A 16091-nucleotide genomic window follows, 5' to 3' on the forward strand; every position below is an offset into this window, starting at 1 on the left:
GCACAGTAGATGAAATACTAATAGGGTGATCTGAACAAAATACGAACGAGTTGATATTAATTATTCAAAAGCCACAAAAGCAACCTTTAAGTGTGTTTGCATACACAAGAACATTATATTGATGTATATTGAATTTTGCAATATTGTTTTTTTGTTTTTTCAAATTCCCCAGCCCTGTTTGATACAGAGTGTGCATTCATTACTGGTTAGTTTGTTATGAAACCTGGACAGTAACTCAGTAAGTCATTTGAATAATAGAGGTCAAATGTCTATGAACTTCACTACAGGGAGGCTGATCAGTGTCCTGTCAGCTTTTTCCCTGACGGTTATTTTCCACCTGAAATTCTTGCTCACTGTCAGAAGTCCTGCGAGCTTCCATTTCATTTTTTTCCCCTCTCCTCCCCTTAAGGCCTCGCTCTCACCAGCCGTCATGCTCCAGTGGCTGGTTAGTAGTATTTGAGCAGATGGAGAGCAGTGAGTCTGGAGAGCAAAGGAAGACTGGCCGTGACGTCTCTGTGACATGCAGCATGACACCTGAACTAAACCCCCGCCCAACAACAATATTTAAATTAGCATTGCACAATTATTATAGCCTCCCTACTCTTTGTCTGTCACTCTCACACATACACACGGCATGTGCACTGATCACACCTTTTTTAATTAGACGAGTTTGAATCTCATTGAACATTAGACACTACATTAGTAACCTTGGAACTGATCTTTAAAGTGAGATCTTAATAATTATTGAACACAGACCAAAGCCAACATCGACATTCATCAATTGAGAATGTGAAAATACCTCAGTTGCTACTCCCCTGTTAGGGAAAGTTACTGTTTACCATAAAGTGACATTCAGCTTATAATTAGCCACATTTCACAATAAAGTAGTCTTTGGTGGTGGTGTTTGTCTGGGTATAAGCACAACTCCATTCTGAACACTTGACTGCACACCTGTACTATAATGACCTCTGGGATTTTAAACCAGGAGTGTTGTTTTGGTACAGCAGAGCAGTTCATCATTCCATCTGCCTCTACTGAAAATGGGCAATCTGGGTGATCTGATGCTGCAGACGAAGCCAAAGAAGCCAATGCTGGCAACACTGGGCGTAAAGAAATCAGTGTTGTCAGTATTTCTGTAAGGATAAGTTGATAATATAGAAAATATATTAGCCACAAGTAGTTTTACTCCATCACACATGTTGACCTGCCTTCATCCTTAGCCTCTGGTGCTGGCTGCTGTTGCTCGTATTCTGAATGTAAATTGTGGATTTTACAGATGGAGGGAGCAGGAGCATTGAGAAATGGGAGCAGGAGAAAGTTGAGAAATACAAGTGAAATACAATCTTAACAAGTGAACTGTTAAGATTGATACATTGTTGATATGGATATATTCTCTGTAGGGTTTTCCTTTTTTTATTCATCACATGTATTCATTTAAGTCTTCTTTACGTTCAATGATGCATTGAAAGGGCTCCTCCTGGCCTATATATTAAGTCAAAACTTGTTTATTTGTTTATCTGTTTGACTGTACACCTCAAACTGCCACAGCCAGGCCTTTATCAATAGTAGACCTATTTATGTCTATTAATGTTGATATCTAAATGAACTGCAGACTAATTTGATAATCAATTAATTGGTTCAAGGGTTCCTTTTGTTTTTAATAAAATGCAGCTAAGCTCTTTGATTTACGCATCTAAAATGTGAATATTGTCTGGTTTCTTTGCTCTTCCGTGCTCATTTTATGGATGAAATTGTTAAATTCATCCTAACATTAACATCCTAAATGTATACGGTGAGCACACGTTCAATGGCACATTTTAGTCTCTGGATATGAACTCTTAAATTGTACTTCTCTTTCCACCTTAAAATCAAACATTTGCTGTAGTGGTTCATCAGCACAGAAGAGGGATGATTTAGACATCTCTGCACTTTTCACAAGGATTATGAAATAAACGGACAGAGTTGTTTTAACCGCCTCCTCAAATCTCGACTTCGCTCTGCTTGTTGATTACAGGTGCTTGAAATAATGCAGGACAAGGAAGTTAAACGGATTGCCTTGATTTTTAAACCGATGTCTGTGAAAAGGGGAAGTAGTAGAAAGTCATTTTGTGCAACAGTGGTTTTAACATTGTCAGTTTTTAATTAAAGAGACAGCAAACAATACAGGCAGCATCTTAGAATTAAAGAATTAAAGAATTAAGACGCAGTTGGTTGCCTGACAGTTTTTCAGAGCATGTCTCTCAGTAGTTCATAGCGCAACTAAGCAAATTGAATGTGCATTTCTTTTTTAAAACAAGGTTTATTGTGTTTTTTTAATGTATAAAGCCAACTTTTCCATTTCAGAATCCCACTGACTGTGTTTCTCTTTTTCCTCCACAGATATCTTTGAAAAGAGTGAACTGAAGGTATTCTTTGAAAACAACTGTTCTCAGATTTATTTTATCTTCTATGAAAATTTCATTACACTGGAAAGCAACTTAAAGCAAAAAGGTGAGTGGACACTATATGTTTGAATGTTAGAATGTTAGTGGGGGGTGAGTGCTTGAGTTACACCATTGTTCAAGCCATGTGACACATGACTGGAGTTACACTATTAGTCTGCTCTGTCTAAACAATTTAGCACTAACAATTTGTGTGAGTGGACCACTTTAGCAAACCTTTGCTCCTGTACATTATGTAAAATACACTCACCAGTACTGTCCCTCAAGAAAGATGCACATTTTATTGCGCACCAATTTTGTTGTTTACTCACCCCCCAAATAAATGGAATGGGAAACACAGCACATGCACTGCAAATCATTACACAGTACACAGACGAGCTGTGTGTATGAACACAAATCCCAACTCGGGTGAACCAGACATCAAATAGACTTTACCCTGCCACAGTCTGCGTTATGTCCGATTGAGCTGGTAAGCAAACATGCAGCGTAAAGGTCTGAAAGCAGCTGACCATTGTAAAAGAATGCAAATATTCCATTGTCATGAACATGGTGATTAGAAGCGCTATTTTGACTATACACAGTCTGGCCATATATTAGGTTTTAATATGGTTTTGTTTTACCTGCACGCTGAGTAGTTGAATGGTGGTTCAATAATTAACCCTGTCCCTGCTCTCGATGGTGTGTGTTACAGAAAGGGTTTATTTCCCTCCGCCCCATGTGCACAGAGCAATGAGTGTGTGTTTTATGGGGAATGAGTGCTCACAATGTGGCCCATATTATGGTTACATTATTGATGAAACTAATGTAGTGTAGCTCCAGGTTGTATGTTTAAAAAACATCCGTTCCTTTTTTTTTTTTTCAGGGAACAAATCTCAAAGGGAGGAGCTGGACTCTATCCTCTTTATTTTTGAAGTAAGTCATTACGTTCTTCATGTTTTTGTGCTCTCTGTTTTCCACTGCCACAGCCCCAATCAGTTTACTGCTGATTTCTGGAGTTGAACCACAGTTTCCATGGTGCCGTGCTGCAGACCCTAGTTACTTCCTGCATTCTCCTCAAATAGCCGGGAAATTAAATGGAGATTGTGCTGATGGAAAAAAGCCTAATTTTCCAGACCTTGACAGGTTGTGGGAGTAAGGTTCAATTCTTGTTTTTAAAACCTAGGTGTGTATGCAAAACAGGGGACGCTCATCTTTGACTCAATAGCACCTCCCACTGTTTTCCTGAACACTCTTACATTACACATACAGGTTAAAGTCCCTCACCTTGTTTTCCCACCTGACTGCAAAGGCAGCTCCAGTTTCCAACACAAACAGTCGCCTCTCCTGTTACATTTGCGCAGGGCAGGGCTGTAAGGATGATGACAAATCAAAACAACAAAAAAAAGTGGAGCAGTCTGTTTGTTCCTCATACACGATGTCTTGTCCTAGTTTTTCTACTCATCTGGGAGCAGAGTGTGGAATATGCATCATGGCATCCATCAACATTTGAGATCCACTGAACAGTTGTAAGGAACATGGAAAGTCATGATCACCTTACATCTGTTGTGTTCCATCCATCCATTTTCTACCGATTTATCCTCAACATGAGGGTCGCATGGGAGCTGGAGTCAATCCCAGCTGACATAGGGCAAAAGGTGGGGGTACACTCTGGAGGGGTCGCCAGTCAATTTAGGGCGTCCAATTAACCTCATCTTTTTTGTTCCTGTCTTCTATATTAATTATGTTTATAGTATGCAGTACAATATAGGGAGTGTGTCATATGCAGTTTGTTTGATTGTGTGTTGATAACGCTGATTCAGGTTAGCAAACAATTTTTAGAATTTCTACCTAAGGCCTTTTTGTCTGCTGATTTGAAGCAAGATAAGTCTCTTATTTAAGAAAAAAAAAAGAAAAAAAAAAGTGATAAAATGTTGCTCCAGTTTTCTCCACACATGACAATTATAGCCTCCCAGCTACTCCACATTCAGTCATCTGACCTGTAAGTAAAACCTGGATTCAGGCCTGCTGCATATTTATGGAGTTATCTTTTCAAAAAGGACTAAGATAGAAAGCAGCTTAACCCTCATTTGTCCCCTTTTAGCCTGCCTGTGACGACATGTGTTTTTACCCGTGCACTGAGGAGATAATCTGTCTTTGAGTGGTGTGTACAGGACAGACACAAAGATGCTTTGATCCTTCACTCTGGTCCACCCTGTCATAATTGAGCTGTCGATTTAATTTCTCAACTAACTGAGTATTTGTTTGGTCCATAAAATGTCAGAAAATGTCAAATGGTGTTTTCCAAACCTTGAAATGACGATGTTCTCAGATGTCTTTGTTTTGTCCACAAACCAATGTCTTTCAGTTTTATTGATTTATTTGTCAAAAAATGGAGAAATGAACCCTGAAAACATTGACATTTAAGAAGCTGTTGACGGGATTCCGTGTCAAAGCTGAAAAATCAGAAAGCTTGTTTTACTTATTTAAGAAAAACTGTAAAACCTAATAATCATCAAAATAGTTGACGATTAATACACACAAAACCACCTGAATTATCGTTGCAGCCCTAGCAGACACTGTCCTTTATGGCATTTAAGGTCAGGCATGTTGTATGGTCTGGAATATGATGTAAATAGACACAGATTTGCTCGCAAACAAAATTAATATGTATAGTGTTGCCTGAGTGTTATGTAACACAGACAGGACCGTGACAGATGCTTCAAAGATCAACTAACGTTGTCTTTTCAGGCAAGTGAAATTTGCATCATGATGATATTCCATCCTGCAGTGTGCTGAGTCATTTATTAGTTCAATTATTATCATTTTTTAGGTTAAAATAAAAATGCAGGATGAAGCTTTTTGTAAATCTGTATCATTTATTAAGTCAGATAAGACAATTGACCAGAAGATAAGCCCTTGCAGCCTTTATCCAGCACATCTGCGGTGTAGAAACTAACTATGAATGGATACTTGTTGAGTCAAAAGGCCATTATGTGCCCTTCTCATTATGTGTTTCCTGTTACAATTTTAGTGTAAAACCACAGTTATGTCCTAATTTCCTCATGGCAGATGGGAATTATGGTCCCTCACATCCTCTCACCTGAGTTTGGCATCACATTCAAGTCTGGCTGACTGATACAGTACACATCTCCATTGTGTGCTTGCTGTGAGTTGGATATTATGCGGATTAATTCATTGTTACGATGAGACATGTGACCCCTTTTCCGTGGGATGCTCTGGGGGACTGCGATCCCCGTGCTGAGTCGTTCTGAGTAATGGATATCTCGAGGGAGTAATCTTTTGTCCCTCCCCCTGAACTGAACTGCACTGGAACACCCCACCCCCACCTCCACTGCCACCAGCAACCGTCGCCATTGCCTTCCAGGATTTCTTTGTGTCTGCTGCCACAGAGGAATCCATGGCAGTTTGTGATGCTGCTCCTTGGAGCGACAGATGTGAGACCCGATCTCTGTGTAAATGCGAGAGCATTGCTTAAAGTCCATGCAAAGCGAATAGAGTCGGTCCTATATACGTCAGAAAATAGTGGCTGAGAATGTGTGGGAAAAATGTAAAGAATTATGGAGCATAGACTGAAAACCGTTTCACTCCAGTCTTGTGTTCGCTGTAACTAAGACCTTCAACACGCTGTATTGCTAGTTCACGCCTGAGTAAACGCACCTGCTCCTACACTACTGCCTTTGGTTTGCAAAGAGGCCTAGGTTTTAGGAACAGATTTAGTCAGTGTATTTGTTGTTTTGACCAATCAGGTCTGTTTTTTAAACAGGTGTCAAGTCTGACTAAATGAATTTGGGGGTTGCGTGGCACGTCCAGTGGACATCAGTGTATAAGTAAGGTCTAACGAGTGATTTTAAGTTAAATACAAATGTGGGTGTTGGAGCTAATTCCCTGGCATCAAACAACCCATCATGGCAAAGAAACATTAAAACAAATGCCCCACATGGCCTTTGTAAATACTTTAAGAGCTTAAGGGGTTGGCGATCCTCCTTGTGATTAAACTTGTAGTATTATTATTATTATTTTTATTACGCTTGTACACAGTACACAAGCTTTATACACATGTTCCACGTCTTTTCCGTTTTTGGTATACTTCTGTGGCACAGCGCCACATGCAGGCCTGGCAGATATACTGCTGCATTTATGGTCTATTTGGGAGGTTTCATGTGAATGATGAAAATTCTTCATACAATGCTGCATTTGCAGAACAAATAACAAAACGTTTTGTTTCCGTGTGGGTAAAGCCTCACAAAATGTGTCAGCATGAGACCAATGGTAATATTGCCTGGTGCTACAGGGTTTATACCTGAGATACAAGATTTTTTTTTTGTTTGTTGTCTCACTAAATCCTGTGTTTTAAGCTAGTCACATTCTACAGAAACAAACTTGGCTCACCATAAAGTTGCCTGGTGGGAAAAATCCTTTATTTCCATCGGCCGGAATCTGGAAGGCAAATGAAGGGAGAGGGTTCAATTCTGAAAGCATATAACTAACATAACTGTGGCTTTGAGGAAGATCTTTGTTATTGTTTGCTATTGTAATACTTGTCTGGACTATTGTTTCCATTAAAAGACTGGTGCTTTAACTTGACAGAGCTTGAGCAGTGTCCAGATATAAAATGCTGATTCAGGCCTATTGATTATTCATTTAGGTTTTTGATGGTTGGGTGTACTCGCGCTTTATGAGAGATTTCTGCCTTTTGAATCGATACTTGGCAGATGTGTAAGACTGTTGTCATGTCCTTGCCCTCGGATAATGCGTGTGTCCCTTTGGAACTCATTTCTGAGTTGTAGTACAGCACAGTATTGTAGGAGTCAGGATGCTGTCTTGCTAATCAGCGGCACACACACACACCCTCAGGAGTGTAAATGGTGAATATAAGAGAAGTACAGAAAATGTGCTGTAGCTGAACAAGAATGACTCAGGAAGTGTGTGTTGGTGTTATTCTCGGAACAGAACTAGTTATCTTTTTTTGTTTTGGAACACTGTTTTGGGTCACAAGACCAGATGGAGCTTCTTGGTAGGCATACTCAGCTCTCAGACCTAAGGCCATTCCACTTTGTTTACTCCCATATGACTGTTGGCAGGGACTGATCCTGGTGCCACTGAGGTTGTGGGACAGGTTATGGGAGAGTTCTGGGGCCAACCAAAAATCCAAGGGAAGTCTGTTCTTACCCACTTTCACTCCAGGATATGACCTCACTGTGACCTGTCCTGCCGTCTGTCATCCGGACCTGACTCAGCTTTCTGAATTCCCCTCACCATCCTGTCTGCACAACACCCTCTTTATAGTTTTAAGGCGGTACTTACTCCTTTATATTGGCACAAAGCTGCATTCTTGATTTATGTTTCTTTAACCAAGACGATGGCTTGAGATCGGGTCCGAGATCCTAGAAGAACAACCAGAATGTAAAACTATGTCCACAAAATGTTATTGTTTTGGTAAGACATTTTGCATCTGAAAAAAAAAGAAACTGGAAATCATTTACACCTGCAATGGTTCATGCAAACACACTCTTTATGGATTTATGGCAAATGTTTATTTAAATGCTGCTTACAAAGGCTATGTGTTGTCTTAACAAATGTTGGCTTGCATGTCTGAGAAATGAACCTGAGGCCATTTGGTTAAGTGATTTCTTTTTCTCCCTCTTTCCTTCTTAATGACCGTTATGACTGACAGTTCACCAGCAGGGGATTATTGGTTTATGCATAAAGGTAAATTTGCTCAGTGAAGCTCAGGTTAACATGGAACAGACTGAGTTTCTACCTTTTCCTTTGCCTTCAAAAAGGTACTGTTGGAATTCTGCTATTCATTTTGCTGTTTATATCGCGATGTGGTCGTTTCAGTAAATACATTTATGTGTTATGTGTCTTCTTTTAACATGAATGTTCATAATAGTCATTGAAAATTTCTTGACAGCCTCAACTCTGCTGCAGCTTTGGTTTCACAGGATGAGTAGAGGAGGATAAAGAGAAACCTGATCCTGATGACTGAGCAAACAGGCGCTGTGAATCCTGTTGTGTTTGATTGCACTCTTCTGCTGCCACCCTCTGGTTGCAGAGGAGAACTAGAGGGAAGATGTGTTTTACTAATTGTGGTAAAAGTTGAGGGTACATTTGTAAATAAAAATTGAATTGAGTAATAGTTTTAAAGGTAATTTTGTATGTCACACACGTTACCAGTTTGTATATATCAAGGTTAAGGTTAAGGTTGGATGTAAATAAGCTGCCTGGTTCAGAAACACATTCTATTTCTTGGCTAAAACAAACCTATTAATGACCTTTTACGCCCTCGTTGCTAACAATAATAGTTTTGTTGTGCTTGTTGTTTGCATGAGTTGGCCTGTACTATCTGTTTCCATTGTGCTTGTCTCTCAGGAGGTTTTCTTGTCCTTAGAAAGGTGCAATCATCTCATCCAAAACACAAACAATATGCAAATGACCGAATTTCCTCTGAGGGTGCTGCTTGTCTGCTGCTGTCTTTTAAAAGCCCTTGTAGACAACCTCTGGGAGAAGTTTATTCTGTGTCATGCTCGAGCCTCATGGCTGGAAACCTAAGTGCGGATCATGTAAATGCATTAAAGCTGCTGTTGTACCTCAGTAATGCTCCCATCTTTATGCTGGAGTATGGCTGCAGATTAGAGTAACTCCACCAACCTCTAGTCCGGCAGACTCTGTTTTCGCCTCAGATCATCCACTAAATTCCACATTGTTGCTGCCGCCATTCCAGCCCCACAGGGAGTCTTTCTGAGCTTCCTTCTCCATCTCATTCCCTTTACTCCCTTACTGGTGCTCAGTAAGGAGAAAGAATGATGGTGTTATTGTGACTACACACACACACACACACACTGAGAAAGGCTTAAGCAGGCTATCCTACTGTGTTACTGCCTGGTATAATGTGTCTGCTGCGGCAAGGAGACAGAATAAAGTAGGCCAGTATGGCAGAGCCTGTATGGAGATGTCATAATCCCATGTGGGATCAATAGCAAGGTGTAAGCACACACGTCTGTACACACACACACACATATCATTACATCTGGGGATCAGAGAGAAGTTGAGCATCATAGATCCAGCAGCAGCCCACTGCCCACCCCCTAAGTGATGTATGTCTATCAGTATCTCCAGTGTCGGTGATAATGACAGGGATTTAGTCTCACAGGATGAGAAAAGTTAATGATGGAGGATCACATGGGAGAAAGGCAGTTGTTGATTGACTCTGAAAGCGTTCGATGAGGCCGGGACCACCACACAGCTCTGAGAAGTAAACCATATCATTCATGTTGTCTTTCTGGCCAATTCAGTTATAATAATCCAAAGTTTGTACGACACAATGATCGGATTGTCAATTTAATGCACATACAACTTTCTTTGTATATAAATAATTTTATATACAATTTTGCCAGCTACTGTATATAATTTGACAATCACAACATTTATTTTTATTCCTTTCTATTCTTTAAATCTTTCTCCTTCATTTTCATTTATTTATTATGTTTATTGTACAAAAGAAAATCATGATAACAAGGTTTAAGTCTGTGTCATCTTATTGTGTTTTTTTTTCTGCAGACACTTGGGCTTTTTTTTTTTAATTCTCTGCATCGTTTTCTTCCCTGACTTTCTCACTATCCGTGTCAGCTGAGCTTTTTATCATGCTGATCAGAGTCGGTGGTCTGGTTGAGTGGGTCAGAGCTGCATGCGTAACACAGTAAAAGACAGACTTGACCTCTACATTGTAATCATGAAGTCTTATTGGGTCAGTGATTAGGATTTGATGAGAAGTGAGCTATTGGGGTATCAATTGCTCAAAGTGCACTTACTATTAACCAGCCACACATGCACGTACACACACATCTGCCCTCCTCAGGGCTTTTTCATCTCTCCAGAGGGACCCAGTTAACCTGGTGCCGCATACGAGAATAATGACTGGCTGCTGAAAGGTTAGGGCGCTCTAATTGAGTTGTAAAGCGGTTGTTGGAGAGGTGATGACATTTTTCAGTGCCGTCCCGTGTCACAGAGATCTGCAGACATGTGGGCCAAGTGGAGAGAAAGGGCGAGGTAGCTTCTTCTTTCTCTAAGTTTATACTGCACTTTTCCAATTACCAAAGCAAAGTCACTTTTTTTACCCCTTTTATTTCAGAGTTAAAATAAGATGACAGTGTCCGGAGAACTGGGAAAAAACCCATGCACACACACAGGGTGAACATGCAAACTCCATGCAGAATGTTCCCTTGTTCTAACCGGGGCTCAAACCCTTGCTGCAAAGGCAACAGTGCTAACCACTACCTTCTCAGACCAACAGTCCAAAAATCAATAAACAACCAAAGTAATACTAATACACCGAATACAGTTTGGTTTTTATTTGCCATTTTTTGCTGTTAAAATGATCTAAATTGTTGCAGATTAATCTTAGTTGGTAATCTTGTGACCTGATAATAAATTAGTAATAGTTTGAATACTTATTTTTGCTTAAAAGGCCTGTTTGTAGGTTTGCTCTTTGCACGATTTATTACTTTATGGTCATGTGTCGCTGTTGTCCAGCCTGTCCATATGAAGTGTATGTAAAGCGCAAAGTGTGTTGTCACCTCTTTTCTCATAAATGCAACAATGGCTGAACCAAGTGACCATTTCCATAACCACCTCATAGCAAGAAAACACTGTGTTGGGTAGAAAGTCAAGGGTGAAAATCTTTCTAATTGTAATCAGTCATTATTTCTTCTTTCTACAGAAAATTCTACAGCTTCTGCCTGAGAAAATCTACAGCCGATGGCAGTTTCACAGTATAGGTATGTATCGCTAACGTTAGTCGTAACTTTGTACCAATGTACAATACTATGAAGTCCTGTTAATGTCTCCTTGTTATGCTTGATTGGTTGTTACGCACTGCAAATGTGTGTTTCCTCATTATGCCTCTGTGACCTTGATGCAAGGTCATATAGGATAAAATGGTTGTGACAAAAACCATCACCACCACCACCACCATGCCCCAGCCTTCCATAATGAAGAGAAAAGAATTAGTCTAGGAGTGGATGTAAATGAGAGAAATGATAATGAGCACTTCATTTGAAATGCAAATAAGTCATTGAATTATGATTGCACGATTTAAAAAAACCTAACAAGAAGCGATAACCTCAATTATAAATGTTGTTTGTCAGCCTCTGGCAGTTAAACAGTCCAGGTTTAGATCAGATATCGATTAGCCCTCCCTCAAGCTAGGTTCACCTCAAGATGGATTCCCCACTCAATTTTTAGTTTTTTCTTAATCACTAAACAAACAAAGTCATCACAGGTTTTAAACTGCCTCATGGCCATTTTCCTGATCTCACAGACATTTCTTTGCCACTCATAAGTTCATGAGTCTATGGTCACTTTGTACTTTTGCTCTAACAATGTGGTGGCAGCTGGATGGCTTCTTACCATACCTGAGTTTTAATTGAATTCCTAAGAATTCATAACGTTTTCTTTCACATGTTTCCCCTCCCACACACATTCTAAAGGAACATTGTTGAAAACATTTCTCTTCCTGTAATCCATTCTTTGTGGTGGGAGAGAGTTGACCAAGAATGGTGCTAATGACTTTCAGTGTTTTTGTCCTTGTTGCTGAAGATAGCAAGGTCACAGACTCTTGACACAGACTGAAGAAAACACCTTTTGTTGTCCTCCATCTGCTTTTTTACACAACATAGACATTTTTATTGATTTAACCCTGTTAGAGAATAAGGAACTTAAACCGCTGTTCAAACTTGTGAGCTTTGTATTCCTTTGTATACAAGAACTCATGCATTATATTTCTTAAACCCTATTCTGGACTTCAAATTGCTATTACGACCAGGTTCACTATTTCCTCATAAGAACTGTGTTTTCTTCAGATTATCATGTCCTTACTCTTACGGAATGCCCGGGGTATTTAGCAATCAGGGCAATGTCTTTTTTGATTATGTATGAAACCAGATTGCCTTCATGAATGCATGGTGCTGCTAACTGATGTTAATTTTCATTAGGTTAATGTGAAGCCTCGCCGCTCTCCCCACTAGTTTGTAAGGATTGCCCATCAAGGTCAATCAGTGAAGATGACAATCAGGGCTCCTTTTTCAGTTTTGTGTTGCTGTGGAGTTTCTCCTGTGTTGTATATTTGGACAGCAGACGTCTTTGACAACCGCCTCTCTTCTTTCTCTCCCCCAGGTTCTATTCTAAAAAAGCTTCTACACACTGGAAATTCATTCAAGGTACTGTTTTCATGAGATATGAAACAACATTTTCCAGCCACATTGGTTCCCATAACACTGAAGTGAACTTCAGTTTTGTGTGTCCCATCAAAATGTCTCAATCTTCTCTTGTCCAGATTCGCTGTGAGGGGATCCGGCTCTTCCTTCTGTGGCTGCAGGCCCTGAGGGACAACTGTGCTGAGGAGCAGTTCCTTATCTTTGCCTGTCTGGTGCCAGGATTCCCTGCTGTGCCGTCCACCAGAGGGCCCTGCACACTGGACACCATCATTTACAACCCCTTCTCCAGTCCCCCTGATGGTGAGGCATGCTACTGCATGTGAACGCTGATCACATAGATTCAGTATCACTTCAGTATCCTCTAAAAACAAAATGAAATTATATTATGTCGTGTGTTCCTTTTTAGTTGATAACACTTTGTACTTTTCCTGTGGTTAATCAATGTCTTCTTCAATCGGAGCAGCAAAAGTGGTGCCTGAGGAGATTACCCCGCTTGTTCCGGCTGTGGCGGGAGAAAAAGTAGCAGATGATCAGACCTGTTACATCCTCGAGACCCTGCTCAAGTACATGGTCATTCAGGTAACAGCAAGTTAAGCTGAGGAAAAGATTACACAACATCTGACTTAAAATAAATGCATTCTAACATTTGGGTACAAACAAACGCAAATGTCACTTGTTAAGTGTGTAAAGTTAATGTTTGTCAGTTAATGTTTGTATGAAGTCCAAACATTTTACCTTCTGTGTACAGTTTCACACTATTGTGTTTGAAACAATATACTGTCTCTGTCTAAGTGATGACCTTGTCTGATTTTGTGCCGTCTGTTTGCCAGGCATCCAGCTTAGAATGGAAGAACAGAGAAAACCAGAACACGGGCTTCAGGTTTCTCTTCAGCCTGTTCAAAAAGTACTACCTTCCACACTTATTCCCCTCCTTCACCAAGCTCACAAACCTCTACAAGCCTTTATTAGGTAAGGTCACTTAATATTATATGCATCTAAAGTTTGTGCTGAAGCCTTTTCAGTTGTATTTACTACTGCGAAGACACACATGTACACACTGATGTGGAATCTCTGTTTGACATTAAATATCTGCTGCAGTGTTTTTCATAATTGATTAATCTGTCAGTTATTTTCTTGATTAAGTGAGTTATTGTTTGGTTAGAAAATGTTGATAAATGGTAATTGTTTTTTCCTCACACCGTGGACAGATGATGTTCTCCACTCTCTTGTTTTGTCCACAAAACAATATGATTCAGTTTTAATGATTTCATTGCTATATGGAGCATAGAAAAACACACTGAAACCAATTAATTGATTATTAAAATAGTTGTTGATTCATTTAGTAATCAATTAATCATTAATCAATCATTGCAGCCCTACTATTAGCCCAGAGGTTGTAAGTAAAATTTGTAAATATGGGGTTCATGGGGCCGCTGGTGCCAATAATGAAAATAATCATTATTATTTATTTATTTATTGTTATTGGCACCAGCTGACATCGGGCAGGGTATACCCTGGACAAGTCACCAGTCCACCACAGGGCCAACACAGAGACAATCAAAGTGTCCAATTAACCTCTGCATGTTCATCTTCCAGTGCTTCACAGATGAGTACAGTTTTAGATTCAGCTGGAAAATCATCCTTTTTTTTTCACCTTTCTTTCCACTCCTCACTCAGACCTCCCACACCACAGGCCGAAACCTTTGTATGTGCCAGTGACGCGGAACAATGAGAGCACCTTCTGCACCAGGGACCAGTACCTGGCACCCCGTGTGGCCTTCATCACCTGGCTGGTCACCTTCTTCCTGGAGAAGAAGTATGTCAGCAGTGCTGCCGCAGCACAGAGCACTAAAAACGGCACAGAGGTCATTCCCAAACTCATCCAGGTGAAGATGACACTGCCCTTCTGTTTATTTCTCAAACTGTCGTTGTGAGGGAGGAGATGGTAATGTTGTTGCCATCAACCCTCTGAGCAGTTGTTGTGTTTATGTGTTGTGTGTTGTACAGTACTGTTTTTTTTGCATGCATGTTCAAAGCTGTTAACGGGACTCGATTTGTGCATGCGTTTCTGACCATTTTCGTAACACATAGTTATTTTGAATAGATAAACCAGCTATTTCCAAGAGATATCTGATGATAAATAAATCACGGCGTTGTTTTATGCACATGTTGATTGATAAATGTTAAGTAAAAGGCTGGAAACAATTCTGCAAATGTATTTGGCAACCCAAATATATTCTGTGACCCAACTGAGGTCCCAGCCCAATCTCTGGAAATAACATAATGCAGTATAGTCCAACTGCACAACAGATATTTCAATGGATTTTTATTATGCTATTACATTCCCCATAAATATGACTATACATCTTATCAACTGAGGGATGTTGAGGTCATTGAGACTCTATTGTGAATTATTAAACCGTGCATAGACTTTCCTGTACCATGTTCAAGGGCTCTCACTTAACTCTGTGTCTTCTCTGCGGTGGCCAGACTGTCACTGCGGGCAGTAGCAGCCAGGAGAAGGAGAAGGCGTCGGATGGTGATCTAAATGGTCCAGCAGGGGAGCCTGAGAAGAGCCACTCCAACAGCAGCACGCTTTCAGGGCGACGGCCCAGCGATTCCAGTCTGTGTAGCATTGAGGAGGAGCACCGCCATGTCTACGACATGGTGCATGCCATCCTTCTGTCCACCAGGGACAATGTGAATTTTGTCAACGAGGTCTTCCATCAGGTACAGTTGGGTCACAATCAGCAACATTTCTTCATTTGAGGTTGTGAAATGAAATAGCTCTGTAGCTGTTGTGTAATGATGGATCATGATTATAATGTTGACTACGGCAGTCCTTTCATAACACGTACAATGTCGCCCTCTGCTGGCTGTCTATTGACATAACTCCTTCCTGCACACAGGCCACACATAAAAAAACATTTAAACTCGAAAGGAGTGAAAGGTAAATGTCCTTGTTCTCTCTCTCTCCTCAGGCTTTCCTGCTGCCGTCCTGCGAGGCGTCAGCGACAAGGAAGGTCATCAAAGTGTACAGGAAGTGGCTCCTGCAGGAGAGGCCCGGATTTATGACGGAGCCTGAGAAAAGTTCCCAGGCAGATGAAGTGGATGTCGGCTCCCAACAGATACTCAGCAAGGAGACAAACAGCATCCATGCACAGGTGAGACAATGCATTACACACTTATGTTGTGACTGATTATTATGTGGTAGAAGGATACAAAAACGTTAGTTATACTTTTAAAAACATTTTCTATTGTGCTTTCCTGAGGATCATTGTCTCCTTTGGTAATTCCATAGATTTTGAAGTTAATTTATTAGTTATTAATTGTCTCAAGCACTTAAATAGTCTTGCAAGATCTGAAATATACAACTTAACCAAAACTAAGACCATTGTTTTTGCTGACAAACATGGAAGTAGTGTCTTTGTTGTCT

At 40.3% G+C, this 16091-nt stretch overlaps 1 protein-coding gene across 6 annotated transcripts in view; it reads left to right on the top strand.

Moving 5' to 3' along the window:
* The window catches only part of ralgapa2 (Ral GTPase activating protein catalytic subunit alpha 2), an 80796-nt gene that overhangs the window by 10139 nt on the left and 54566 nt on the right, over nucleotides 1–16091 (top strand). For all 6 annotated transcript variants that reach the window (XM_044046978.1, XM_044046981.1, XM_044046983.1 and 3 more), the window contains exons 2-11: nucleotides 2380–2490; nucleotides 3304–3353; nucleotides 11161–11218; nucleotides 12615–12658; nucleotides 12775–12955; nucleotides 13119–13234; nucleotides 13486–13624; nucleotides 14333–14541; nucleotides 15146–15385; nucleotides 15637–15819. In XM_044046978.1, the coding sequence (XP_043902913.1) occupies nucleotides 2380–2490; nucleotides 3304–3353; nucleotides 11161–11218; nucleotides 12615–12658; nucleotides 12775–12955; nucleotides 13119–13234; nucleotides 13486–13624; nucleotides 14333–14541; nucleotides 15146–15385; nucleotides 15637–15819 (1331 nt within the window). The remainder of the gene's footprint in view (nucleotides 1–2379; nucleotides 2491–3303; nucleotides 3354–11160; nucleotides 11219–12614; nucleotides 12659–12774; nucleotides 12956–13118; nucleotides 13235–13485; nucleotides 13625–14332; nucleotides 14542–15145; nucleotides 15386–15636; nucleotides 15820–16091) is intronic.

This window comes from Solea senegalensis, linkage group LG16, assembly GCF_019176455.1.
Source record: "Solea senegalensis isolate Sse05_10M linkage group LG16, IFAPA_SoseM_1, whole genome shotgun sequence".
Lineage (NCBI taxonomy): Eukaryota > Metazoa > Chordata > Actinopteri > Pleuronectiformes > Soleidae > Solea > Solea senegalensis.